Genomic DNA, 26,643 nt, shown 5'->3' on the forward strand with positions numbered 1-26,643 from the left:
GAAGATTATAGCCAACACAGACGGAAAGAATAGTTAGGGGGAAACATGTTTTTTATTTTCCTTTATTTTTCCTTTACTTATTTTACTTTTTAAGTACCAGTATTTACATAAATAAATCGTTTTTGAATGCTAAACACATTTATAATTAGAAATTAGACATTTATTTATTGTCATCGATAAAAACGTTGATTTAAGATTCAACATGATACGCCAGGATAAACACGTAATAAAGACATAAAAGATAAAAATAAAAGATGAAAAATAATGTCAGGATAAATAGGCAAAATATTTACAAGATAGTGCTTAGAGACCGGCTTCAAATTGTAATAATAGTGCAATGAAAAGTAGTGCGATAACATTTAGCAGCAACAAAATTCTCAAATAAGTCGATAAATTAAATATGAATATCCATTTTTATATTTAATATCCATTTTTCAATATTACTGGCAACTTGTGGCAAGATATATATTTTTCACTGTTTTTTTGTGCTTGTTTAGGAAGGGGATGTCCCTGGGAAAGAATTGGTCTCTAAACTTGTTAGTCTTGTTTTAAGGGACCTGCAGCATTGACCAGAAGGCAAGAGATCAAAGAGGTGGTGAGAGAGTCCTTTATAATTTTGTCAGGTTTCTTTCAGGATTGCAAGCCGGCAATGTCCTCCAAACTGGGCAGAGAACAGCCAAAGATTTTCCGGGCTGTCTTGATTACTTTATATGTTTTATCAAAATGTACAAAAGACTATTTTCTGATTGTTTCAATACAGTGAGAAAGAAATGGCCAAGATGAATTATCAACAAACACAGGGTGTGTTAAAGTGTTTTTTGTATAATTATGCATGTTGTGTGTTCTTATTTACATTCTAGAAACATTGTTAAACATATAGACTACAGTACAGTATTTGTTTAAAATGTAAAATTTTGAGAGCAGAAGAACAGTCCCTCTTTATAGAAGGGATTCAATTGAATGTCAGAAAATAATAATTAGTTGCATAAATCTTACATTGTATTGATTGATTGATTGATTATTGCTCCAGCGAAGGTCGGGGGGTCCCGTCCCTGTGCGTTGAGCCGACCAGATGAACCAGGTTTTTCCAATGCTGGCGGTCTTGTGCCAGCTGTTCTGCATCCTCTACAGCAACTCCGTGGTGTTGGAGGTCGCCCGCAACGACGTCGAGCCATCGAGTGCGGGGTTTCCCTCGTGGTCGTCTCCAGCCTGCTGCCTTTGGGTCAAACTGGAGAATGGCTCGTGTCGGATGGTCTGGTGGTAGACAAAGGACATGGCCAAACCAGCGGGTGCGGCGTTGTGCGACCAAGGAAGATGCTCGGGGCTGGCACGTGCGGGCTCTGAGCTCTTTATTGGAGACTCGCTGGGGCCACCTGATGTTCTCGATGGTTCTGAGAGCCCTGCTATCAAAACCGTCGATTCTTGTGGCCAGGGTGTCGTTCAGGGGCCATGTTTCTGAGCGATAAAGCAGGATAGAGAGTACGGCGAGGTTGTAAATGCCGAGCTTCGTCTTGCGTGCGATGGTCTGGTGCCGCCAGAGTGGTTTCCAGAGAGACTGCAGAGCAGATGCTGCCGGGGCTCTTCTGCGGAGAATCTCTGGTTTTAGGTCCCCATTGTGTGTCACCATGGACCCCAGATACACAAAGCTCTTGACAGGCTCTACGATGTCGCTACCAATTTGGATGGGAGGTGGATATGGTCCATCACCGACATACATGAACTTGGTTTTGGCTGGCTGTAGGAAGTGCTGAGCATGATGGTGTCGTCAGCATACTCCAGGTCAGTCAGGTGGTAGTTGCCGAAAGACACTCCGGGGATGCGCTCACTAACCCTGAACATCAGATGGTCGATGATGCAATTAAAAAGGTCGGGAGCAGCCACGCAGCCTTGACGAACGCCGCTGGAGATAGTAAACCAGTCGGAGTCAATGCCGTTGATACGGACACAGCTCTCTGCGTTGCTGTAGAGCAGCTTGAACAGGGCTATGATCTTGGGTGGTGCTCCGAGAGCATGGAGGATGTTCCACAGTGAAGAGTGGCAGACGGTGTCAAAGGCGGCCTTCAGATCAATGAATCCGATATATAGATGGCGATCTTTACGGAATTCACGGGTCTTCTCTATCAGCAAACGGACGGCAGAGATGTGGTCCGTTGTGGAGCGGTTGGGCATAAAGCCAGCCTGCTGGGGACGGCGGCAGCTTCTGATTGCTGGAAGGGCACGGCTGAGCAAGATCCTGGTAAAGACCTTGCCCGGGATGGAGAGTAAGGTTATACCTCTGTGATTTCCACAGACAAGCCTGTCACCCTTGCATTTCCAGAAGGGCATGATGACTCCTCTGGTCCAGTCGGTGGGCAGCTGCTCTGATTCCCACACCTGGTTGAATAGGCAGGTTAGCCACTCCACCATGCCATCACCGCCGGCCTTGAGCATCTCGCCGGTAATGGCACAGATGCCGGGGGCTTTCTTGGTGTTCAGCTTCTTCAGAGCAGCTCTCACTTCCTCGGGTGTTACAGGGTCTGTGCAGCAGGCGTCGCTAGGAGGTGCTGTGTTTGCAGCCACTAGGAGGGTGGGATCAGCCGGGATGGTGCTGTGCTGCAAGAGGAGGCTAAAGTGCTCCTTCCAGCGCGCGAGACAGTTGGCTTCTGTCATGATGAGGTTGCCGTCTGAGTCTTTTACCAGGGCTGTCTTTATGTGTGGGCAGCTACGGGCTTGGCGTAGTAGACTGAATACGCGGCTCATGTTGTTGTTGTTGGCCGCGGACTCAAGCTGTTGGGCTTCTGCCTGCCAAAACCTCTCCCTATCTTCAGCAATGGCCACATTGCGCAGGCGGTTCAGTCTCCGATACTCCGTGAGGTCGCCTCGGAGCCGGGCCTCACGCCGCTGGTCTATGATGTTTAGTGTCCTCTCTGATATCCAGGGCTTTCTTGTGGAGGATCGCGGGCGTCCGAGGACATTGTGAGCAGACTGGAGGAAACTTTCCTTGAAGGCCGCCCAGTCTGTCAGCTTGTCAGGAGCCAGGGCATCGAGAGTGCGGCGGATGGAGCAACTGAAATCTCTGGCAATGTTGCGGTCGCTGAGTCGGGAGGAGTCGGGGCAAGGCAGAGTCTTGTGCTGGTTGGCTCGGAGCTTTAGCTTGAGCTAGGCCACCAGCAGACGATGGTCTGTGTTGCCAAGCTGTGCTCCTTTGAACACCCGGCAGTTGGTTACAAACGACTTCCAGCGTCGTGATATCAGGATGTGGTACAATGCCTTCCTGGTTCTGCCATCTGGGCTGTACCACGTCCAGTGATGGATGCATTTCCGGGGAAACCAGGTGTCAGCAACACAAAGGTTGTTTTGGTGGCAGAGGAGGAGGAGGCGGTTGCCATTGTCGTTTGTTGTGCTGTCAACGAAGGTGGTGCCGACAGGTGAGCCGGGGGACCGATCATTGCTGGATAAAGTGGCGTTGGCATCAGTGAGGATGATGGTGACATCGTGTGGTGGGGCTTGGTTGACAGCCTGGTGGAGTTGGTCAAAGGACGCGTCCTTCGCATCCTCATCAGCGACATCGGTGGGGGCGTAGGCGACGATCACTGTCATCTTGCCGTGATGGTGGAGGAAGCGAGCAGACAGTAGTCTGTCGCTTATTGGTGTCCAGCTGATGAGGGACCTCCGGAGGGCTTTTGGAATGGCGAGAGCCACACCGTAAAGGCCGGTCCGACTCTCGGGGCCACTCCAGATGTAGCAATGGGTGCCAGCTGTTGTTTCACCATTGCCTTGCCATCGTACTTCACAGAGCCCTGCCAGGGTGATGTTATAGCGACAGAGCTCTCGGGACAGCAGGGTGGCAGCTCCGGGGCGAAGGAGTGTCTGGACATTCCAGGTGGCGACACGGGTCTTACGACGAAGGTCGATCCGTACTCGTTGGTCGGGGGCAGGCTGGGGTCCGTTACCGTGTTGGTCAGTCCGGCTTCTTTCTCTGGTCAGTTTCGTAACAAAGGGGGTTTCTCCTGGGTGAGTTGTTAGCCCTCCGCAGGATAGTCGGTTGGTGGGGCTGCCACCTCACAGCGTACCGACACGCTGGGGTCTTTGTTTGTCTGGAACCTACCCCGGAGACCGGCCCGCCATGGGTGACCCTACCAGGAGCAAGCTCCCGACGGTATCGCTCTCCAGGGTCACTGGCACACGCAAGCCCCCTCGCCGCATCAAGGCCAGACCCATCCGAGGGGGACATTGTATTCCAATAAATAAATAAATATTCAAATCATTTACAATTAAAAATTCTCAAAACTAACATTTTTATTTATAAATTTATCACCATCTAGATCATGAAAAACAAAATCTACTCACCTTTTTGCTCTGATTTTTTTAGAAAGCTGTCCTCTATGTCACTGTCTATCAACTGGTGGACCGGGACGCAAACGTGGGTTGCAGACTTATTTTCAGCGGGTCGTGGGCCTATTTTTTTGCAGAATTATGCTAATAAAAAAAAAAATCTGAATGTCAATTACACTCCTTTTCAGTAGATAGCGATTATGCCCTACTAGATATCTTCTTCCCGTTCGGTCAATAGGCACATTTTAGAGGGACCACATCCCATTTCATATTGATTTTATTGGTTTATTGGTTTCATTTACTTTATCTGCCTAAAATAATGGGTCCCAAGAAAGTTAGTGAAAAACAAAATAGTGGAAAACGTAGACAACAACGATCGAACCAGAAATAGTTTAAAGTGTTATATTTTTAGCTTTTTACCAGTATATGAATATTTATTAACTAAATAATAAAGAATAATATCGAAGTTCAGGTACAAAATTTATTAATATTTTCAATTTCTTTTAGTATGTGTCCATTTTAAAGCAGTTTTAGGGGGTCGCTTATGAAGGCTATATGCTTGTCTTTACGGTACTTGAAGTTGTTATAGTTTTGCTGGTCATTTTGTTTTCTGAAAAACAAATATGAACATATTTTACTATCCCTACCTTAAACTCCACATTCCGGGTACATTTGAAAAGTGGAAATATTTTCCTGATTTTGGTCGTAGCTTGTCATTAGGGTGGAATGGTAGGTCCTGAAGTCAGGCCAGTTGGGGACCAGTGCTCTATGTTGACAGGTAGAACAGCGGAAACAATTAGTCAAGAAACAAAAAACAAAATGTTGCTCTTTCACATCCCCCAAATGTGGCATCAAATAGCATTACTTAGTTTGCTCAAGGTGTTTACAAATGATCAAAGTCACGCATCCCTGATGAAATAAGCCATCCAATGAAAGAGAACACGCCTTCGGACAAGAGTAATCTTCTCACGCTGACTGATAACATCTTAAAAGGTGTCTTTTTCCTTCATGCTTGATTTTTTCCTAACACAAACACGAGCATGACCGAGCGGAGCTGACCTATCTCGACGGAGACCCAAACAAATTTAAAGCCCGCGGCTTGTGATCGTGTTCAGGTAACAAGGTGTAATACATGCTCAAGTGATCTGTCACTGATTGAGAAAGGCCGATCCAGGTTTTGTGTCGCGTCTTTCATCTCCCTTTTGTTGTGCGACATGGAGATTGGAAGAGTAAGTGTCACAAGCCATGGTTTCTGCTGCCTCGGAAAGCATTCCCAAGCTTTTGTTTGTTAGATAGAAGATAGAGAATCGTGCAAAGATAGTTGTGGGTGGCTTCTTGGAGTACTATGTGAAAGGATAAAAAAATGGGGAAAAAAAACTAAAAAAAAACACATAAGAATAAGGTATATACAAAATAGAGTGCTTGAATTATCTACCAGTGTAACTGTAATTTACTTTTTGCAAGAAAAAAAAATTGCAGGTACTCGCAGCAGCAAGATGACGGACAGTTATGTCAGCTCCGTCTAGGTAAGCCTATTGTTATGTAATTCATGTATAACGACAATGTTCTCGAGTACTCAAAAATGCTCGTTTAAGACAACAATGTATTTTACACTTGCAAGGAGGACCAGGAGAGGGGCTTTCAGATAGAATAGATCCATCCTTCTAAAGCTCTCCTTCGAGGCTTCTCTTTCATTAAATCTTTGAGGTTTTAAAAACAGATCAGCCCTAAAGGGTTTTAAAAATCAAATAACAGCAACATGATTCCCTAATAGCGGCAATGTCGTTACAGTCAAACCAACAAACAACAGTGTGCAATAATAGTCAAAATAAGGAACAGGCATCCTATGAAATCTCCTTTGCATTTGTCTAATATTAAAAACGGAATTAACTTATCAGTCATAGGTTGAGAAATTAGTATTAATTTTACATAGCATTTGGCTCACCTACAGGGGTCTGTCATAATGGTCTGTCATCTGGCTGCTATGTGTACCCCAAAAGCCTTGTTTAGTCTGGGCCCCCCAAAAAGTTGAGAAAACATGATGTGTGATAAGTTTTTTGTTATTGGACGAGTGCTTACTCTCACTAGTTTCCTGGGACTGCTGGAGCCCATCCCTGCTGACCTTAGGCAGTGAACAGGGGATACACTAGATTTGTTGCCAGCCAATTGCAAATCTTGTAAAATTAGATAAATAATAAAACGTTTTGAAGAACTTTTTTTCTTTTTTTAGGATAAGAAATTTAAATGAAGTACGGTTATTCCTTTTTCGCAGGGGTTCCAAAAAGAAACTCTGATAGGCAAAATCCTTTAAGTAGAAACCCTTATTCTTTTTTACAATTTTTAAACAAATAAATACTATAAACCAAAAAACAAACATTTTTACATGGTCAAGAAATTGATGAACAACTAAAAATACTCTATACAATTTTTTATTAGGTATTTTCTTTTACCAAATAATAATAAGTGGGGAGACTGTTTGGCAAATCGGAATGCAGAAAACAATACACGATGCAAATCAGTGAAGTAGTGAAATTGTGAAAAGTAAACTACGTTAGCAATAGATTACTGTACTTAAAGTATTGTACTATATTTTAACTAATTAATCCATGAAAATAAAAATATTTATTTCAAAACTATTTTTTCCAAATCAACCCAAAAAATGTTTTTAGAGCATTTAATAAGAAAAAAATATGATTTGTAAAACCTGTTTTCTCATTTTCCAATAGACAACAATAATTTATTTTTTGCAGTGTAAAAATCTTTGCTTCTCTAACCCAGAGTGGAACATGGCTGCAGTGATGGGAAATGGAGCTCTGAAGCATTGCTTTACTCCCCCTAACTGGAGTTCTGTACAATTAGGGGTGCAATAAATGATTATTTTAATAATCAATCTATTATTGTTTTTGATTTATAGATGAATAGTTTTTCAAAAAAACATATTTTTAATTTGTTCCTCTATTCAAATATTAAAGTTTTTCATATATGGAAAAATAGTGCACGAAACAACAGAATATTCCTTAATTTTAAACACAAAAAATAGCCTAACATCAAACAAAAATACAAAAATGCATGCTAGACACCCGCAAATATTTTTATAAAAACGGTTTTGGCTGGGTCGCCACAGAAGCGGGGTGGTTAGCGTGGAGATCCAGGGTTCAAATACAGCTGTCGCACCGTGCAGAGTTTGCATTTTCTCCCCGTGCCTGCGTGGGTTTCGTCCAGGCACTCCAGTTTCCTCCTACGTTCCAAAAACATTCATTTGAGGTTAATTGGCCAGTCTGAATTGTACCTAGGTGTGAATGAGCGTGGGAATAGTTCTATTTCTCTTTGTGCCCTGCAACTAGCTGGCAAACAGTTTAAGGTGTCCCCTGCCTGCTGCCTGAAGTTAGATGAGATGGGCTCCACCGCCCACGTGACCCTATTGAGGATAAGTGGCACAGAAACTGGATGGATAAATGGTTGGATGGTCTTGTGGCTTCCTCAGGACATCCCACGATAAAATGTGGTCTCAAGTTGCCCTCGCATGGTTCGAAGTGGTACCACATGCACGTCCCATCAACGTCACAACTAAATCCAATGCATTGTAATTTGCATTGAATTAATGTGCTGAGTGGTGCATAATTTGCGCGACACAATAAATCGATGAGGCCAACATTTTTAGTAATCGATTCTAACGATCTGTGTTGCAGCCATACTTCGATCCCCGAAGCATTCCTACTCACTCACTTTGTCAGGTATGGCCCATAATGACTGGATATCGTTTCCTTCAAAGCGTTTAAAGCTTAAATGGGTTGAGGAAAAAAAAATACTTTTAAGATTCCACCCAAGTCTCACCAATACCACACACCTTTACTCCTGGAGGGAAGCCCCCTCCTCACCTCCCACCATCTCAGCCTGTGAGCTCAAATAGATGTTGTTAGACAATACAGAGAATTCCATAGAAACACTTCATACAGAGTGTCAGTCCCGGAGATGTAATCCAATGCCGTTCTCGGCTTTATAATGTCCGTAGCGATCAGGGGGTGGCCAGCGGGGCAAGTCTCGACATAGCCAGGTTCAAACGGCTCCCTCATTCTGAAAAGTGACGCTTTGTTCCCAGATCAATCCAGTCCTTTTTTCCCTTCTGACAAAGCCGCAGCGTTTAACAGCAGGATTAAAAGCCACGAATCCCAACACTGGCACTTAGTTAAAGCAACACAGGTGAGTGCAGAGATGGGAGACTGATGCTTTACTGGCTCACCTCAACCACTAAGGAAAGGCTGCTTGCTGAGGTGGAAAGCACCAAGCGCTATTTGTCTATGCTGACCGCTTGCTGCATATCATGCAACCTCGCTGGTTTGCAATTAAGGAGTTCCGTGTTATTTAACAACTCACAAGTTAATAAAATCCTACTCCGAAGTTAAAGTGCATGAATATCTTATGACACATTTGAGGTGGTACACAGAACCTGCTAGCTCTACCAAAGATGTTAAAAATGTTAAACGCAATGATACAGGGGGCTTTTTTCAGAACGTTATCCTCCTTCAAATATTGATACATTTATTGATCAATTCAAAACAGCTATACAGTACTACATGTTCCAATTGTACTTTTCCAAATATTCAGAGTTTTGAAACAATTCAATAATGATATTTACATTGGGAACATTTCATACACGTTTGAAAAACTTCATCGAAAAGTAAAAATTATTAAATGAGAGACCGTATTGCTTCAGAAAAAACATTCTAATGGTATTAAGTGATTGTGGGAGAATAGACAACAAATTACATTCCATAGGTATTTTTGAAAATTTAAAAAAAGCTTTTGACACAATAAATTGCAAAATCCTTTTTGAAAAGCTACAGCAATATGCAATACAGGGAATTGCTCCTCACTGGGTAAAATCTTACCTCTCTAATATACCTCAATACATACAGATTGGGGACAGCAATTCAGTCTTATGAGCATTTCCTGTGGAGTTCCTCAGGGGTCTGTATTACGACCTTTATTGTTTTTATTGTATATACATGACTTATCTAATCATAAATTAAGTATATTCTATCTGCTGATAACACTTCAATACAAGGATTAGGTACAAATCTACAGGAATTGCAGGGAGAAATTACCATAGAACTTAACAGAGTAAAATAATGCTTTGATAAAAAAGTCTTTAATGTATCTGAAAAAAAGATTGTGGTAAGGCATTCAAATACAAATAAAGATAGGTAATGTTCAAATAGGAAAAGTTAATTAGTATAAGTTTCTTAGAGTGATTATTAGCCATGATATTAGTTAGAGACCCCAATTAAATAGCATAAGATCCAAAAACCTTCATTTAATGTGCAATTTTCAAAACTTAATTATATTCCAAATACAAAATCTTAAGCAATTTAAAGTTACCATTTTTTTGGATGCAACACTGAAATACACAACAAACATTTTTTTAAAGTGTGTTTTGCGGTTGTTCTTTATTGTCTTTTATTTAACTGTATTTTTTTAAATATAGGTTTTATACTTGTAATCTGCAATGTTATTCATAGGTTAGATTTCCAATTATTAGATTGAAATGTGACCGATGAAAGGCATTTGAAATGTATGTTATAATTCTTCAAGAGATGGTTTGTATTTGAAATTAAATCTATCTACTCTATAAAAAAAAAATTGTTATTTTGGCAGAAAACTTTTATCATTTAATTTTTTTTCTCTAATAAATGTTATTGTTTTCTTACTAGCAAAATAATACATAAGCTAAATTATTGAGAAAATTAGTAAACCAATCAATCAATAGATCAAAAACATTTTAAACTCTGCAAGGGACAGAAGGCCAAAGTGACAAATATGAGATCAGTAAAAATGCAAAGACATAAAAAGCACATTAGAATTTCAAGCAAAATGAATAAAAAACAGGTTTATGTCAATTAGTTGTTTATGGGTAGTTACTACTTGGGGTCACCGATACATGGGATATTAGTATTGATCCAATCCAAGGAAATACAGGGTAGAATTGATCAATACCGATCCAATACTGTTTGCTTGGAAATATCACGATTACTGAATAATTGAGCCCCCCGCCTTTATCACAGTAGTTTATAACAATGGTAAACTAATATAAAAGATTTTAGGCAATATAAATGTTTGCTTTAAATTAAATAGCTACAACGTTAACTTTAACAGAGTAAAAAAAAATGCTTCTACGACAACTGTTTTAGAACAACAGTAGAGATAGTCAAATCAAAAAGAAAGTGAAAATAGTGTAAACAATACTCGGCCAAAAAACATTAAACATTATAAGAGATAACATGTTTACTAATTAACTGACTTGGAACAAAAGGTGAGTGAATAAAAAAGCAGCATTGTAATGAACATAAAAATACTGTATAACCAGTTCAACATGACAGCTAAAATACCTTCCATTGCAAAATATTTAGAAAATAAAGTCAGCTGTGCAAAAGTTTGAACCCAATTGGATCCAATTTGAAAATTATTATATCTGCATAATCTTACAACCCAGTAACAATATTATAAAGCTATTAAAAATGGGAAGACATTTTCGATCCAATCCAAGTACTTGCATGGTATGAATAATATCGAAATTTAGATCAATCTGCCCACCCTTAGTTACTACAGGTTAAATGTAAAGAGAAGTCATGCAATTCTAAACATGACTTAAAGTCTGTGAGTGAAAACAACTGCTTTATCACTTGTTTTTAAATATTAAAATATTCTTGCTCCGCCGTATCTATCTGAACTGCTTCAGCTTGACAGTCCAACCCGAACCCTGAGATCTGGCAAACAGTTGATTTTGATGGTCCCTTGAGCAACGCACGCTTGATAAAAAATTGTTCTTACCAATAACTTAACTAACAGACATTTTCTGTTAGTAGTGTTTGGCAGTTAAAAATTGAGAATTTACATGAAAAGTGGCTCATGTGTTGAATACAGAACCAGGAAACAAAAAGTGAAAACCATGTTCATTCAGACCCTGTGCATTGCTGCTCATACATTCCAATGGCCAATAAAGGAGAAGATAAGGAGAGAGCGTCGTAAAAACACATGGCAGACATAATGACGTTGATAACACTGCCAATAACCCTGAATTGACACATTTAAGAGCTGGCATTAGAATATTGGACGGCGGTTGTTACGTTGCGAAGTCATTGACTTTTCTTCCTTATTACTCAGGAATTTACATTGTCATGCAAGTTATTGGGAATGGAACATTCAGTAAAAGAAAATTGAAAGAAAAAATGAACTGTATCAACCACCATTTACTGTCAATGAGAGGGGTAAAAACCTCAATAAAAAAATAGAACAGGAGTTCCGAGAGTCAAAAACAATCACGGTAATCAAAATATCTCCTCTTTATATTTATGACAAACCTGTTTTGAATTGCTTGGTCATTGCGGATTTTAAGTTTGTTGCCGCATAAATGACCCATAAAAGTGGGGTTGCTGATAAAGATGTCTATCTTTATGCCGGTGTTTTGACTAAAGCACATCAAACCAGTGCATATTGTCTGAGGATGCATCTCGTGTGCTTTTCAGCACATTATTCACCAGGAGGGACTCAAGTTGGACTGTTGGACAAAGTGGCCTCTTTCGAGACAAATAAAAGTGAAGAAAAAGAGATAACGTTGAAATGGGGAAAATGATTTCTCATAGCAGAATTAGATGAGTTCCAATTATAAGACAATGTACAAAATCCATAACTCAATCTTTGCCATTGATGACTGCAAACATCAAAGATTGATTTTTGGCCTATTTTTCTCTATACTGCCTAAGATTGTCGATTTGCGATACGGGAGCAGACACATTAACATTAAAAAGGACTTTTCTCTTCCGGGCCACCACCTCTTTGATACGTTGCCCTCTGGTAGGCGCTACGGGCCCCTAAATCATGGACTAACAGGCTCAGTGCGCAGAACTGTAAAAATGTACTTGCCAGTAGGAGGGTTTTTTTTTTTCTGCTAAATGTTAACAGTTTTGTTTTTTTTCATTGCATTATTGTGAAGATTTAGTATTTGAAATTACATTGATTTACTGGTAAAACTATCTCCAAGCAATACATTATACATATTTTTTGCTTATTTATCCTGGCATTCTTTTATCTTCATTTTCTCTTTTAAGTCTTTATTACATGAATATCCTGTGCAAACAATGTTTACAACGTTGTTATCAATGACAATAAAAACAACTCAATTGAATACATTCACTACATCATTCAAACTCTAAATTGTGTAAAAAGGATAGTGTGAAATTGTACATTCTACTTTTCTAACTGTGAGGCTAAATCTTTTAAATAAGAGCCAGGAAATACAGATATCCTATCAAGATCATAAGTCTTTGCCTTAAGAATTTTTCTTTTTGAGGGATTCCTCGGCTAACTGGAGAGAAGTGTTATTAAGAAAATCGCTACTGAACTTGTGCCCAGTTCATCCGTCGTGTGGCAAAGATAGGGACATCTTGACAGTTTTAATGACATCAGAAAGCTTGAAATGTATCACCCCCACAATTGAATTTACAAGAAGCACCCACTTTACAAATCTAGGACTGGAAACCACCTGCACACCTACAGAGACATAAAATACACACCCCCATAAAAGACCTGTCAAATGAATACCAGTCCTTACAATGTTTATATAAACATGTCCACATGTAACAAAATATTGAATTGGACTGTTAAAAATCCCCTTTGTGGAGCCTGTAGCAGCAGTATCTCATTTTTGGCAGCATGATGGTGGTATCTGCCTGACAGTTCTGATTAGTAATGATTATTTTTTTATTGCTGTTTGGTCTAATAAAGCCTATTTTACAGGATTGAAGGCATATGGTATTCCCCAAAATCTCTTCCACAGGGGATTACTTTACATTATCCACATTTGTACAAAGTGACCAAACCACACAATATTTCTTTTCAATTTTTCGACTGGCTTTTAACACATAAGGCATTTGGTTATTGGGAGTTAATGTTGACCAGTAATCTCAGCCCCTTTTAGGTGAGCTTCATGTTATGTAAAATATTCTAGTATGTATTTTTGCCTTTTTTTCAAATCACTATTGTTTTATTTTTAATTAATTTACCAGTAGGGGGCGCCAAATAATACACCGGGTCACTTTAATAGTTTACTCCACAATATATCTGGATCCAGATAATTCTTTTGAAATGTAATCCTGTATCAATGGCCTTACACATAGTGGATTTAAAAAAAATATCTGTAAATTACCGTATTTTCCGCACTATAAGGCGCACCGGGTTATAGGGCGCACCCCGAAAAAATAGTTTTTGGTCCTATTTTTGACATATATAAGACGCACCGGATTATAAGGCGCTACAATGGGAACGTGGACAAAACAGTCAGATAGTTCAGTCCAACTTATTACCCCCTTAACATTCCGAAAGCTTGCAAAGACGCAAATACGTGTCGAGAACACGTGCGAATGCGGTGTCCGTAAGATGTCACTCAAATGCATCGTTCCATCATTCGGAAGGTTAAAGTCTTGGGATTCAAGAAATGATAACCATTCCTTCGTATCTATTTTCTTTTTCGCTTGCAACTTTACTGTGCATATGACAATAAACACTTAAAATTGAGTTTAATTTAAAAATAGACACTCCATTCCATCCATTATCTGCACCGCTTATCACAGAAACATCGAGTTCAGTCTGAAACAAGACAATATAAAACCGGGAATAGCTCACCGAAGTCATTGTGTTCATAATAATGTGCAGGCAATGTCCTCTTATATCCGTGAGGGTAGTAAATCCAGGAGAATACAATATTTACAAATACAGAATAGAAAAAAATGCTTTCTCTATGCCATCGGCCACATGCTATACGCATTCATCTTTTTCGGCCAATTGCAGGCTTTGTTTCGCTGTTTAAGCCAATGGCAGCCTGTACATTATAAAAAGGATCCGCCTCTTGACCTCCGAATAACTTTAGCCAATAGTGATCGATTCAACTGATGATTGACACATCTTTTTCGGCCAATTGCAGGCTTTGTTTGCCGTTTGAGCCAATGGCAGTCTGTAAATGATAAGAAGGATCCGCCTCTTGACCTCCGAATAACTTTAGCCAATAGTGATCGATTCAACTGATGATTGACACATTGGTTAGCCAATGAAACGCCGGTAAATAAATCCCACCATCCACCGCGTACTACTTGGCGTTCGGGGGAAAATCGAGTCGGCGGCTGCAAGTTAGTTGGAAAACTTAATGTTGATCCATAAATAAGGCGCATTGTATTATAAGGCGCATGGTCAGCTTTTGAAAAAAATAAAGGCTTTTAGGTGCGCCTTATAGTGCGGAAAATACGGTAAATTGTTTTAACAATATGCAATTTTTTTACATATTGACAAGCTAAATGTAAAGGTTGGCTAACGCATGCCACACAAAATGACGTAATAGGCCAGATATGGCCCCTGGACCCAAGTTTGACCCCTGTGATTCATGGTCAATTTTCCTAATCTGCGTGTTTTTGGAATGTGAAAGATGTTGGACTATTTGGATAAAAACCCTAGGAAAACACAAACTCAACATAAGGCACTGAGAGCCCACACAGCCAAAATTGGTCGACAAGCATTTTTTTACAAGGTATAATATCTTCCTCCTAAGCAAATATTCTCACTTGATGTCCAATTATTACAATTACTGTTGACTAACTACTGATTAGCTAATCAAACAACAACATATTTTTTAGTTTTTAAGCTGTGGTTAGCAATGTCTCTTATCCACCATGCAGTTAATCCATTTACATCTTAATAAAAATGTGGAACTGGCTAAACATGTAACATTATTATCTCATTATATCCGAACTTTTATTATTATTGTTTTATGAAGGGACCGTGTGTTTTATCGAGCACCTCCTCTTGGTAGAAAAAAAACTCTTAATTAAGAAAAAAAAAGAATAACAAGCAAAACTACACGAACTGTCATATTAGCATTTATTTTACATCACATGAGCCACGCCTCAAAGGAGCTCTCATAATTCTCCACCATCTTGTTGCTACCAGTACACAAAAACCTCAAAAAAGCAGTGCGAAAAAAGAGAATCAAAATGATGCATTTTGGTCACTTTGAATCTCCATACTTGATTTTCTTCCTTGTGCTTTAGCACTCATTTTCAGTTGCACTACACCATACAGTGGCATCTAGTGGTCAAAAAATACACACCCTTTAATATTTGTTTGTCCTGCGCAGCATAGTCTTTTGTTTCATTTACTGAAGTTGAGTAAAGCTAAATGGTGCTGATGGGGTGCATGCTCCCATTTTCGGCCTGACCATAAGTCAGAGCCTGTTAACACACATACACAATCATGAATAATTGAACAGAAGCTTTTTTCCCCCTCCCAATATGGATGTAAGCTCTTTTTGTGACAAAAAGATTGATGGCACCGACAAAGAAGCCCTACTTTAATTTAGTAACTGGCCGCATGCTGCGTTGGCCCTATTTTTCATCCGTGCACACCAGATCACGTCTCTGGAAATGTCCCATCTCTATCAGATCAGAACGCCCGAGCTGGTGAGGACAGAGCTGATCTTTCAGTTGAGTCGGGCACCTTGCCAGTTCTAATGGGTACCGAGAATGTGTTTCCCCACCGCTTAACCATTAACCCCCCTCACTCACTGACCCCACCAATCATCAAATGTCAGGAGAGTTTTTTGGCTGCTTATGGGCCCGTGGCGAAACTGCAGTTTATCCCAGCTGACAACACCCTAATTTGGCCGGCAGTTAATCACACTTAGAGACGGGCAACCATTCATACTTCATTTCAAATGTTATGGAATCGATCCCACACGCGCTGCTCGAAAGTCAGAGTTGTGTCCAAAACACCAACAGTGACCTAGTTTCAGAAATAATACACCAATTAGCAACAATACTATGGCTACAACCCATTGATGTTCATTTCACAATGTCTTTATTATGGTAATGTGTGGCAAAGAACTGCACTACATAATTGGCAAGGTTTAAAAATGTCAGCAGGGTTCTTTAGAGGTCTATGTTGCTTCAAATAAGCAATACATTTACAAATCCATTGTTGAACAAATACTTTTTTTTAAGAGTCAGCAGAAATCGAGCGTTAATATTTAATTTTTCACGCAGCTGGTTCTGCAATGACAAGAATTGAATATTTCTCTGTTGGGTCCCTTTTTTGTGGATCAGCATAAAAACAGGCACATATTCTTTTTCTTGGGGCAAATATTTTCCTTATACTTACACAGTTGTCATGTTTTTCACCCACGAGCAAAGAAAGGGTGGATATTGGGATATAAGTATTCATATACAATGCATAAATCTATCTATTTATCTATCTATCTATGTATCTCTCTCTCTCTCTCTCTCTCTCTCTCTCTCTCTCTATATATATATATATATATATATATATATATATATATATATATATATATATATATATATATATATATATATATATATATATATATATATATATATCATCTCATCTCATTAGCTGTACCGCTCATCCTCAGTGGGGTCGCGGGGGTGCTGGAGCCCATCCCAGCAATCATCGGGCAGTGGGCAGGGGACACCCTGAACTGGTTGCCAGCCAATCGCAGGGCACACAGAGACAGACAACTCGCTCGCTCATTCACACCTAAGGACAATTTGGACCGGCCAATCCACCTGAAATGCATGTCTTTGGAATGTGGGAGGAAACTGGAGTGCCCGGAGGAAACCCACGCAACCACAGGGAGAACATACAAACTCCGCACAGGAAGTCTGGTAGCTGGATTTGAACCCACACAGGAGGTTCCCAAGACCTTAGAACTGTGCCGCACACGCGCTAACCATATATGTCTGACTTGTAAGTGCTGATCTTCATCCCACCTGCTTTACATTCAACTGCAAACTGCTCCATTGAGAATTGAAGAAAAATGCTTGAGAAGGGTGGGTACTGTGAACTGCTGTTTGGTGCGTAAGCGCAAACAGCAGTCAGGACCTCCCCCCACCCAAAGGTGGAGGGAGGCTACCATTTCTTTTATCGGTGTGAACCCCAACATACAGGCGCTGAGCCGTGGGGCAAATAATATGCCAACACTGGCTCTGCGCCTCTTGCCACAGGCAACTCTAGAGTGAAAGAGAATCCAACCCTCCTCGAGAGGTCTGGTACCCGAGCCCAAGCTCTGTGTGGTGGTAAGTCCGACTATATCTAATTCGGACCTCTCAACCTCACACACCAGCTCAGGCCCCTTTCCCACTTTATTCCAAAGTGCCAGGAGAAAACGTCAGTCACGCGAGAACTACGACTGGACTTTGCACTTCAATTCTGCTGGGCATGAAAAGTTTTTAATTTTTAACTTTTTACTTGATGTGAGAAACATTTTTTTCAGACCAATACTTGCATTCAACTTTTACTAGATTCTAGGGATGTTCAATTATTTTTTTCAGACGTGTATTCATAGGCAATGTTGAGTAGTCACCAATAGAGATAAATTTGCTTCATAAAATTCCCTTCTTTCTGCAAAATGGCTAAAACTGTTTATTCACTTTTAAAAACTATAGAATTTTCCTAATTGTGCATCAATTAATAGGGACATTTGGTGTTATTTAGAGGCAACAATTTGTAAAAACGTCATTCATTTAAAAAAAAAACAATATTGATTTGAATATTGAATTGAATTGTCTTTATTGTCATTGGTATCAATATTTTAAAACATTGTATGCAACAAGATTAGACACAGCACTCCAGGGTAAACATGCTAGAAAGTCTAAAGACAAAAAATAAAGTAATAGACTTTCAAGATGAATAGGCAAACATTTTTACAACTCTGTGCTTAGAGACTGGTCTAAATGATAAAAAATAATGGTACAGTGAAAAAGAATAGTACATCATAACACTTGTGCAAAACAAAAGCAATAACATTTAGCAGCAACAAAAATCCCTAAATAGGTCAAGAGGTATTTATTTTCACAGTTTTGTGCAATAACATTTAGCAGCAACAAGAAAATGTTAAGCAAAAATAGATTAACTAACATATAAACCTGGATTATTTAAATAGGTAGCTGCTATGGGTACCCCAAACACCAAAAACCTTGTGAAAGGCTGAGCAAATAAACGAGAAGAGAAAATAGTGCGGTTTGGTCACTTTGAGACTCCGTAGTCTGTATGTAAAGGTCAAATATTACACAATAACCCTTTAATGGCACTTTACAATACTTTTGGTATCAGGTTCCACGTTGTCAACTGGCCACTAGAAGGCAGTCTATATCGGTATTGGCATTCATTACAACAATACTTTATAAAACCTGATATTTGTTGACCAGCTGTTGGTACTCACTCATCCCTTACAATTAATTATTCCTTTCTCTAGTCCCTGAATGAAAGCCATTAGAGCTTAGCTATATTACTGGTACTGGCCTCCATTGCAAGTAACGATACCGGAAAGCAAGGATAGTATTGGCACTGAAACCGGAATCTGGTACTAGTAGTCACCTGACCTAAATATTTAGCGATGAACTAAAGCTATTTCATTCCATTCTGATTTGTTTTTGTCTCTTGACAGTTATAGTAACCCGCAACATCAAATACAAGGTTGCTTAAGTGACCGTTACTTTAATAAGACACGCAGAAAATGTTCTTAGCACAACCAATGCTTAGTCTCTTTTGTCATTGTCACTTGTTGGTGCTGTTGCATTGACTTGACTGGTCCCTGTGGCAGCATGCTCATCCACAATTTGCAAAATGTCTTTCCCTGCAGCATGCTCCTTCCTCTTTGCCTTTAAGATTTGGAAAATAGTAGGTAGTGATTTGCCTTTTGTATGAATTGTCTTGATTTAATTAATTTACGTTTTTTGCTTTTGAAAAGAAGTTGTCTTTAGCAAGCTTTTGCACTGTGTGTATGAGGAAATTATACACATTACTAAGTAAGATAAACTAGGAGCAGGAATTTGTGCTTTGCATACGTGGTTGCATGTTCTTCAAAAACTAGTAAGACCATAATTAGGTCATGTGGTCACCGAGCTGTTTCAGGACCAAAGGGAAATGGACAGCGCCTGATAGTAGACAACGTAAAGTGAGAGTACTGTACTTTCACATGCACTTGATGATGTCATCAAAAAGACGAACTGGTTGGAAGTTTAAAGTGCGCTTGATCAAAGTAGCAGTGTGAGCGAGAGCCAAAACTACTTTTGTAGTTATTCTCCAAATATATGACTATATGGATGATGTGATGGGTAGATAGTGTCTTCTTGATGCAGAAGAAAATTAAGCACACGATTTGGACACTGCAATCACTAGAGGGCACCCACAAGCAATCACAAATGTATTGTGCACGTGCATGCGTGTTCGCGTGCGTTACGTGTTTGTGTATTTTAGTGAAAGTGGTGGAACCAGGGGGAACAAGTGGGGCAATAATAATGTTAAAAAATACCAATATAATAATTTTACTGTGATTTATTATTCATGTTACGTGCTCTCTTTTAAACTTTTTTTTCTCTGGTAAAAAAATGCAAACAATAAATGGTTTGCATTTATATGGCGCTTTTCAAGTCGCTAAGGACCTACCAAAGCACTTTACACTGTTCTTCACACTTACCCAATCACACACACACTCACATACTGATAGCGGCAAGAGCAACCGTCTTAATGGGGGCGTTAGAAGTTTAGTGTCACCTAAAGGTGTGACGCTTATTAAGCTACAGAAAGAGTATCTCTTTACACTTTATACCAGCAACATCCCCATTTATTTTGAATTATGCTACATGGTGGTTCAGTCTTCATTTAATGTAGTATGTCGTGTAATTATGTAGAAATCAATGTGGATTATTTTACTTCTTTCACTACATTTTTATAAAAAAAAGTATGATACCTACAAAGCCCCAGTGTGTGATATCGGTCCACGAGATCGCAATGTGTTGTCTGGTGCGAGCGAGGGCCAGTGCCACAGAGGACAGCGTGGCAGCTAAATGCCAAACAAACATGACGGAGACCTAAGCGTGCATTCCACTGTGTAAATGAAACACATATTTCTCGAAACAGTGATTTTTTTGGGGGGCTTACAGAGGAACATCAAACCAAGGGAAAATCCTAGAGGGTATATGTGAGCACATAATTTACGGTAAAAGCGTGCTGAATTTTAGTCTTTTTATTCTTAAAATTATTTTTCCAACAGCACCATGCATGGAGAAAAAAATAAAACGTATTGGACATAAAGAAAATCTGGGAGTCGTTTAAATCCCGGAGACAAGCTGGATACGGAGAATCTCGGCTAAGTGTTTGTTTTCAAGCTCTCAAGATTGCGCAAGCCAAGACATATCAAGGGTTCACCGGTTCCACTGGTTGGTGTATGCCTTTTCGCCTATTTCTTTCATGATGTGCTTCTTTTAAAGATGTTTTAGTGGGTTGGCTACTATGTGAGCGAATGGTAGTTTACAACGAGATAGTTACTTTGAATGTGAAGTGTTAGTTTTTGGTGTCAGTAATCTTGGGGGTAACTGAATTACTTTTTGATTGAAGTCACTAGTAACTTTAACTAATTACTGTTTTTCAGTAACGCACCCAACACTGCTAGCCCCAATATCAGTCTGAATTTTCTTTAGGTGGGGGTGTTGCCTCAGCACAACTAGGGCCTGCCTCAAGTAAGACATCCCCCGCCCACTTATGCTCTTGCACCTGCTTTACCTTTCCTGCCATTCTGAGTGCAAACCTCCAAGAGCTTCCCTGCCTGCACTGCAGCTTTTACGCATCCTTTAATCTCTTCTCACGGACCCGCAGAGGCATCCAAAAAAGCAATGACTTGCAGGTATGCAGATTGAGGACTACTGAATAAGAGCGAGGGAGAAAGACTGAGAGAGTGTGTGCAAAAGAGCGAGAGAGACAGGAAGAGCGTGCATTTAGCAGAGCGTGTACAGTGGAAAGAAACCTTTGCACGCTGTGCGCCTGTAACGGACAACATGGAATAAGTGAGCGATCTTGTGCTCATCTGCGAAGTTCGCAATGGCTGCTTCTCCAGCTGCTTTAGGGGAAGTTGGAACCTTCCTGCACGGCATGGACGGCATTGCGCACATCGGTTCCCATTTCCTACTGACCCCGATCGCGGATGGCGCGCCCACTCTGCTCGGAGAGCAACTCTTGCCGGGGGACAGACTGTCCCGCAGCTCGGCCGCGGATTTAACGCACCTCAAGGGGATCCTCAGGAGGAGACAGTTGTACTGCAGGACTGGTTTCCATTTAGAAATACTTCCGGATGGCAGCGTGCAGGGGACCAGAAAGGACCACAGTCGCTTCGGTACAGTCACATTTAAAGAGCAATTGAAAATGCATGCCTCTCAACATCAGCTAATTATTCCCCTTTATAATGATTGCAATTCCCCTTATTAACTGATCATAAACCATACAAACAAATATCTAAACACACAGCAAAACAGACCATGTAGAATAAAAAAACATAATTTGCGTTAAAAAGTAAAATCACAAACAATTATTTTAGCATCTTTATTAGTTCTTTCCCCACCTGCAGTAAATTCATTGTTGGTTATACGTAGCATTAAAGCAATTTTTTAAATGTCCGTACAAAAATTGTTATTCGGTGTCCACAAATTTAAATTATCAGAAAAAAAAGATATGGGGAACACATATAAACTACAAGTATAAAAATTCATTTCATCAAATATCATCTTATTTGGTCGTTGTTGTGTAGGTTAAGTGAAGTGACTTTACATTTGTACTGGTTTCATATGTGTGGTGATATTTCATTTGCAGGTATTTTGGAATTCATAAGCCTTGCTGTTGGCCTAATAAGCATCAGAGGAGTGGACAGTGGACTCTATCTGGGGATGAATAACAAAGGAGAGCTATATGGCTCTGTGAGTACCTACAGAATTTATTATTATTTCCTTACAGCCATGTAAATTCATAATCAGGAATGGGCATGTACCAATACCTGGTATCGGTGTTGGCACAGTATCAGTACTTGCAATGGTAGCCAATAACAGTATTGGCTGCATTTTAGGCTACTGTTTAACAATCAGTAAGCTGAAATTAAAGATCTGGTAAATTACTATTAAGTTTGACTACTCAAGGTTTGGGTATCTTTATCAGTTTGTAAAAACGTGGTATTGAAAATAAATAATGTGATTAGAAAATAATAACATATGTAAAACAAGATACTGTATATACATGATGGATAGATAGATTTTTGTTTCATGCATTCCGTGTTACTAGAGCTTGTACACGTTCGGGTTGGGCTATTTCATTACAAAAGTAGTGTGGCCATTTTATTTTTTAAATGAACATATTTATATGGGTCCGATGAATTAAGTGCCCGCAAAAAACATTCATTTCAAATCTATGATAATGAAAAAAAAAACGTGCATTTTTTTCATGTGTCCATCGAACTTTAAAAACATGACAAATATGAAATATAAATAAAAGAGTTGATACAACACAACAATACAGTTTTTTGGGCATAGATCCCAACAGATTTTTAAAAATTTGGACACACAAACATATATTCGCAAGATGAAAACTACCAAAATGAAATTACTTAATAAATATTTTTACGGATGTTCGATACCTCCTTGTGAAAACTGATACCCGTATTTTGAGTAGTCATTGATACCAAGACCACATACCAATACCATGGGTACATAACATTTCCTTCCCCACAAAAACTTGAAAGATATCTTTAAAGGTACATTGTGCAATATTTAAACACTAGATGTTGATGTATTGCGTAGTGCAACCAAAAACAAGTGCTACGAAGCACAAGAAATATTACAAACCACGGAGGCTCAAAGCGACCATCGCACATTTCTTTCTTTTTTTTCTTTTGGAAAGCTTTTCGCAAGGTTTTAGTTTTTGGGGAATACCTTTGGCAGCAATATGGCAGACAATCATGTCAGCTCAGCTTTAAAAAACATAAGATATGATGAGTTCATTTGTTTTGTTTTTAATCATTCAAATCAATATTGCTTTTTTTATGAAATAGGTTTGTTACCACTAGGGTGGGCTAAATAATACGCATTGCCCCCTTAAAGATTCCTTTACACTGCAATATAAGGTTTTTCCTTAAAATTTCATTGATTTAATAGCAATTTAGTATAACGTTTAATTCTGGGTTTCTGGTTTTTAAATGGTCGCCAGAAGGCTGCCAATACTGGTATGTACAGATACCTTACTTATGGTCATATTGGAACCAACATTAGTCCAAGGTATACCTAGAAAATCTCAAAAACAAAAATTGCATTTGTTAATTTGAAGCAGGCTATTTGATGAGTGTTGCATTCACATGTTAAAGACTGTAGGAATTTCAGAAATTTTCCAAACAGTGAGGCCCTCTGACACTCAGTAGTTGGTTATGAGCTGTTTGTTAATTGAGACTACCCAGAGAATGTTACCTTAAGAGCATAACAGTACATTTTACAAACTAACCACTGTTTATTTACAAAATATTGCCATTGATCACCACCATGATGTCTCAAGACGTCTCTCCAAAATATCTTAATGTATATAAAGCCTTTTTCTTAAAACCGTTGTGTTCATTAAGTATCCTTTGGTTTACTTTTCTAGTTACAACATCAGCTGTCTGTGCGCTGTATCTGCAAATCTTAAAATCTATTTTCTCCAAAGTATATTCATGGCGTTTTATGCACACTCCACAAAAAGAGGTGTAAAAAATGTTTTCCCTTTGTTGTCAGGAGAAGCTGACAGCCGAGTGCGTCTTCAGGGAGCAGTTTGAGGAGAACTGGTATAACACATACTCGTCCAACCTCTACAAACACGGAGACAGAGGGACACGGTACTTTGTGGCTTTAAATAAAGACGGGACGCCGAGGGACGGGACAAAATCCAGGCGGCATCAGAAATTTACACACTTCTTGCCCAGACCTGTTGACCCTGATCGCGTGCCAGAGCTATACAGGGACATCCTCGGCCACAGCTGAGACTTACCAAGGTCCGGTTCGGTCCGGAGCGGGAATAGCTGGGGACGAACTCAAGGCTGGGACCAGGGGTGAGGATAAAGCCCGCCGGGGGCCCCCCGTAGGAATGCGCGGGCATCTCTCAGCAGCCGCAGACAGGCGAGACTGTCTGACTCTGTCAGTCTGCACGCTCGGCATGGGGGGGTCCGGCGGACGAGGAGCTTCAAAGTACCTGGCGAGGAATAAAAAGTCCAAGCAGAAATGGGAGATGTCCAACCAGAGAACTCTTGCAGTGGTCGGCAACCAACGGGCTGCGGAGCCGGGCCAGGGGTTTTTTGGTACTGGGCTGCACGGAAAGAAAAAAGTTACCCTTGCTTTTTGCTTATACCGTGTTTATTCGCAAATACATGAAATCATTTTTCTACTTAAGAAAACCTTAAAGTTTGTGAGGTGTTAGGTGGGAAATTGGCATATAGAAACACTGGTGATGGGTCGTTTGCTCTGTGAGCCGGCTCTTTGGGGTTAAAGACAAGAGTGGGCTCCCCAATAATAAGGAGCCTTTCTCTTCTCATCTTTCTTATTTTATTTCTCTCTTTTTTTCTCTTCCTTCCCTCTATTCCTTTCTTTCTTTCTTTCTTTCTTTCTTTCTTTCTTTCTTTCTTTCTTTCTTTCTTTCTTTCTTTCTTTCTTTCTTTCTTTCTTTCTTTCTTTCTATTTCTCTCTCTTTCTATCCCTCTCACTCCCTCTTTCTTTTTTCATTTTGTTTGTCTTTTTCTCTCATTATCTCCCTCTTTCACCTTCTCTTTCACTTTTTCCCCTGCTCTTTCTTTTTTCTCTTTCTCAAACATTTCTCTCTTTGTTTTTCTCTTTGTTTTTCTCTTTGTTTTTCTCTTTGTCGTTCTCTTTTTCATTCTGATTCTCTTTCACTCTCTTGTTCTCTCTTTCACTCCCTTTCCTCATCCTTGTCTCTGTCTCATTCTCTTCTCTCTTCTATCTCTTCTTCTCTTCTCTCGCCTTCTCTCTTTGTCTTTTCCCACTCTCTCTTTCTCTCCCGCAGTCTCAAAGGCTCTCTTGGCGGGTCAATATGAGTTGCGCCATCTCTGTGTGCTTTGCTTATAAATAAACAATTTGAAGTGTTTAAATTTGATAAAAGTTTACTATATAATGAGACCATAACAGCTATTATAATATAGTTGTATGACACATTTTCAAAATTAATTTTGGTGCATAATGTTTCATCATTATTGGTAATGTATCATTATAAACCCCAAAAAACAAATAACCGATTGGAAGGCAAAATAACAGCCAGAATTCCTATTATTAACAAATATCGCCGACCACATTTGCTCAACATTGGATGCACCGGAAATCAAACCTGGCATGCGGCAAGTGATTAATCAATCGTTGTACAATGTTGCTCTGGCTGAACTCATTCCAATAATGCTCTGTTACGACATACAATGTGGCATCGTAAAAAAGCATCATGGGAATGAGTTCAGCCAAAACAAAAGTTGTACAACGATTGACCAATCACACGCGCCTTCAAGATAAATAGGCAAGACAGCTTAGTACCGTAAGTAAAAATAGGGTGATAATGAGATTAATGTTATCATTGTTTTTGCTATTATTGCTAATGTTACTATTGGGCGAGTCCGCAAGAATATTGTCAGACATGAAACCGGTCCGTGGTACGGAAAAGGTTGCCAACCACTGCTCTATTGGGTCTATTCAGCAGGACTTCGAAGGAAGACAGACTTTTTTTTTAAAGTGTACCAATTTATTTATTCCATTTTAGATTCATATATTTGTGTTATATATTTATTTATTTGAAAATATATTTTTACATTTAGATACATGCAATATAGAGAAACCACTAGAAAGTCTATGGATCATGTAAAGAAACACTGTACTTTTAATGTCTTATATCCAGAGAAAAGCTCCACAATACTGTTGTGTCAGCAATGATTTGATTGACATTAGTGACATTTGTAATTGTTTTCAACGCAAGTCACAATTGGAGAGACAAACAATGTATGTGATCAACAAGATCCCGTCCAAATTATTTGTGTCAAAAAATAAATGCAAACATGGTTATGATGTGGTTTACTGTGAGAGAGCCAAAGACCAAGTTTACTTAATGGAGTTGCATTCTAACATGTGTTCATCCTATAATTTCAGCGCTATCATTCGTATTAGATAATCTATATCAAAAGTACTCAACCACAGACAATTCGTTTTTCTGGTATCAGTCAGGAAGAAACATTGTTTTTATATTTCGAGCGTCTCTTGCTGGCTAAAACTTAGCACCTACTCCACAGATGACTACAAAAAAATGGCAATTTAATCGCGGTATGCCTGTCTCATACACAGTGGAGCATTTGCTTCCGAATGTTAGCATTCTATTAGTCAAAGATGTGCAGTTAGAGGAGGCAAGTATATTCATAAAATATATTGAATCATTATTTATTCA

General features: G+C 39.5%; 1 protein-coding gene across 1 annotated transcript; it reads left to right on the plus strand.

Moving 5' to 3' along the window:
• The first annotated feature begins 20,990 nt into the window (after positions 1-20,990).
• fgf20b (fibroblast growth factor 20b) lies at positions 20,991-26,254 on the plus strand. Its single transcript, XM_088343975.1, has 3 exons — positions 20,991-21,541; positions 22,015-22,118; positions 23,952-26,254. Exons 1-3 carry the CDS (start codon positions 21,250-21,252, stop codon positions 24,195-24,197), a joined length of 642 nt encoding a protein of 213 aa, XP_088200101.1. The 5' UTR covers positions 20,991-21,249; the 3' UTR covers positions 24,198-26,254.
• Positions 26,255-26,643: the final 389 nt, after the last annotated feature.

This window comes from Urocampus carinirostris, chromosome 9 (genome assembly GCF_059441175.1).
Source record: "Urocampus carinirostris isolate Australia breed hairy pipefish chromosome 9, RoL_Ucar_1.0, whole genome shotgun sequence".
NCBI classification, from domain to species: domain Eukaryota; kingdom Metazoa; phylum Chordata; class Actinopteri; order Syngnathiformes; family Syngnathidae; genus Urocampus; species Urocampus carinirostris.

Excerpts from the sequence above, each read along its gene's own strand:
- fgf20b (XM_088343975.1), top strand. The coding sequence starts at position 21,250 with ATGGCTGCTTCTCCAGCTGCTTTAGGGGAAGTTGGAACCTTCCTGCAC. Across the intron at positions 21,542-22,014 it reads AAAGGACCACAGTCGCTTCG|GTATTTTGGAATTCATAAGC; the intron begins GTACAGTCACAT and ends TTTCATTTGCAG. Across the intron at positions 22,119-23,951 it reads AAGGAGAGCTATATGGCTCT|GAGAAGCTGACAGCCGAGTG; the intron begins GTGAGTACCTAC and ends CTTTGTTGTCAG.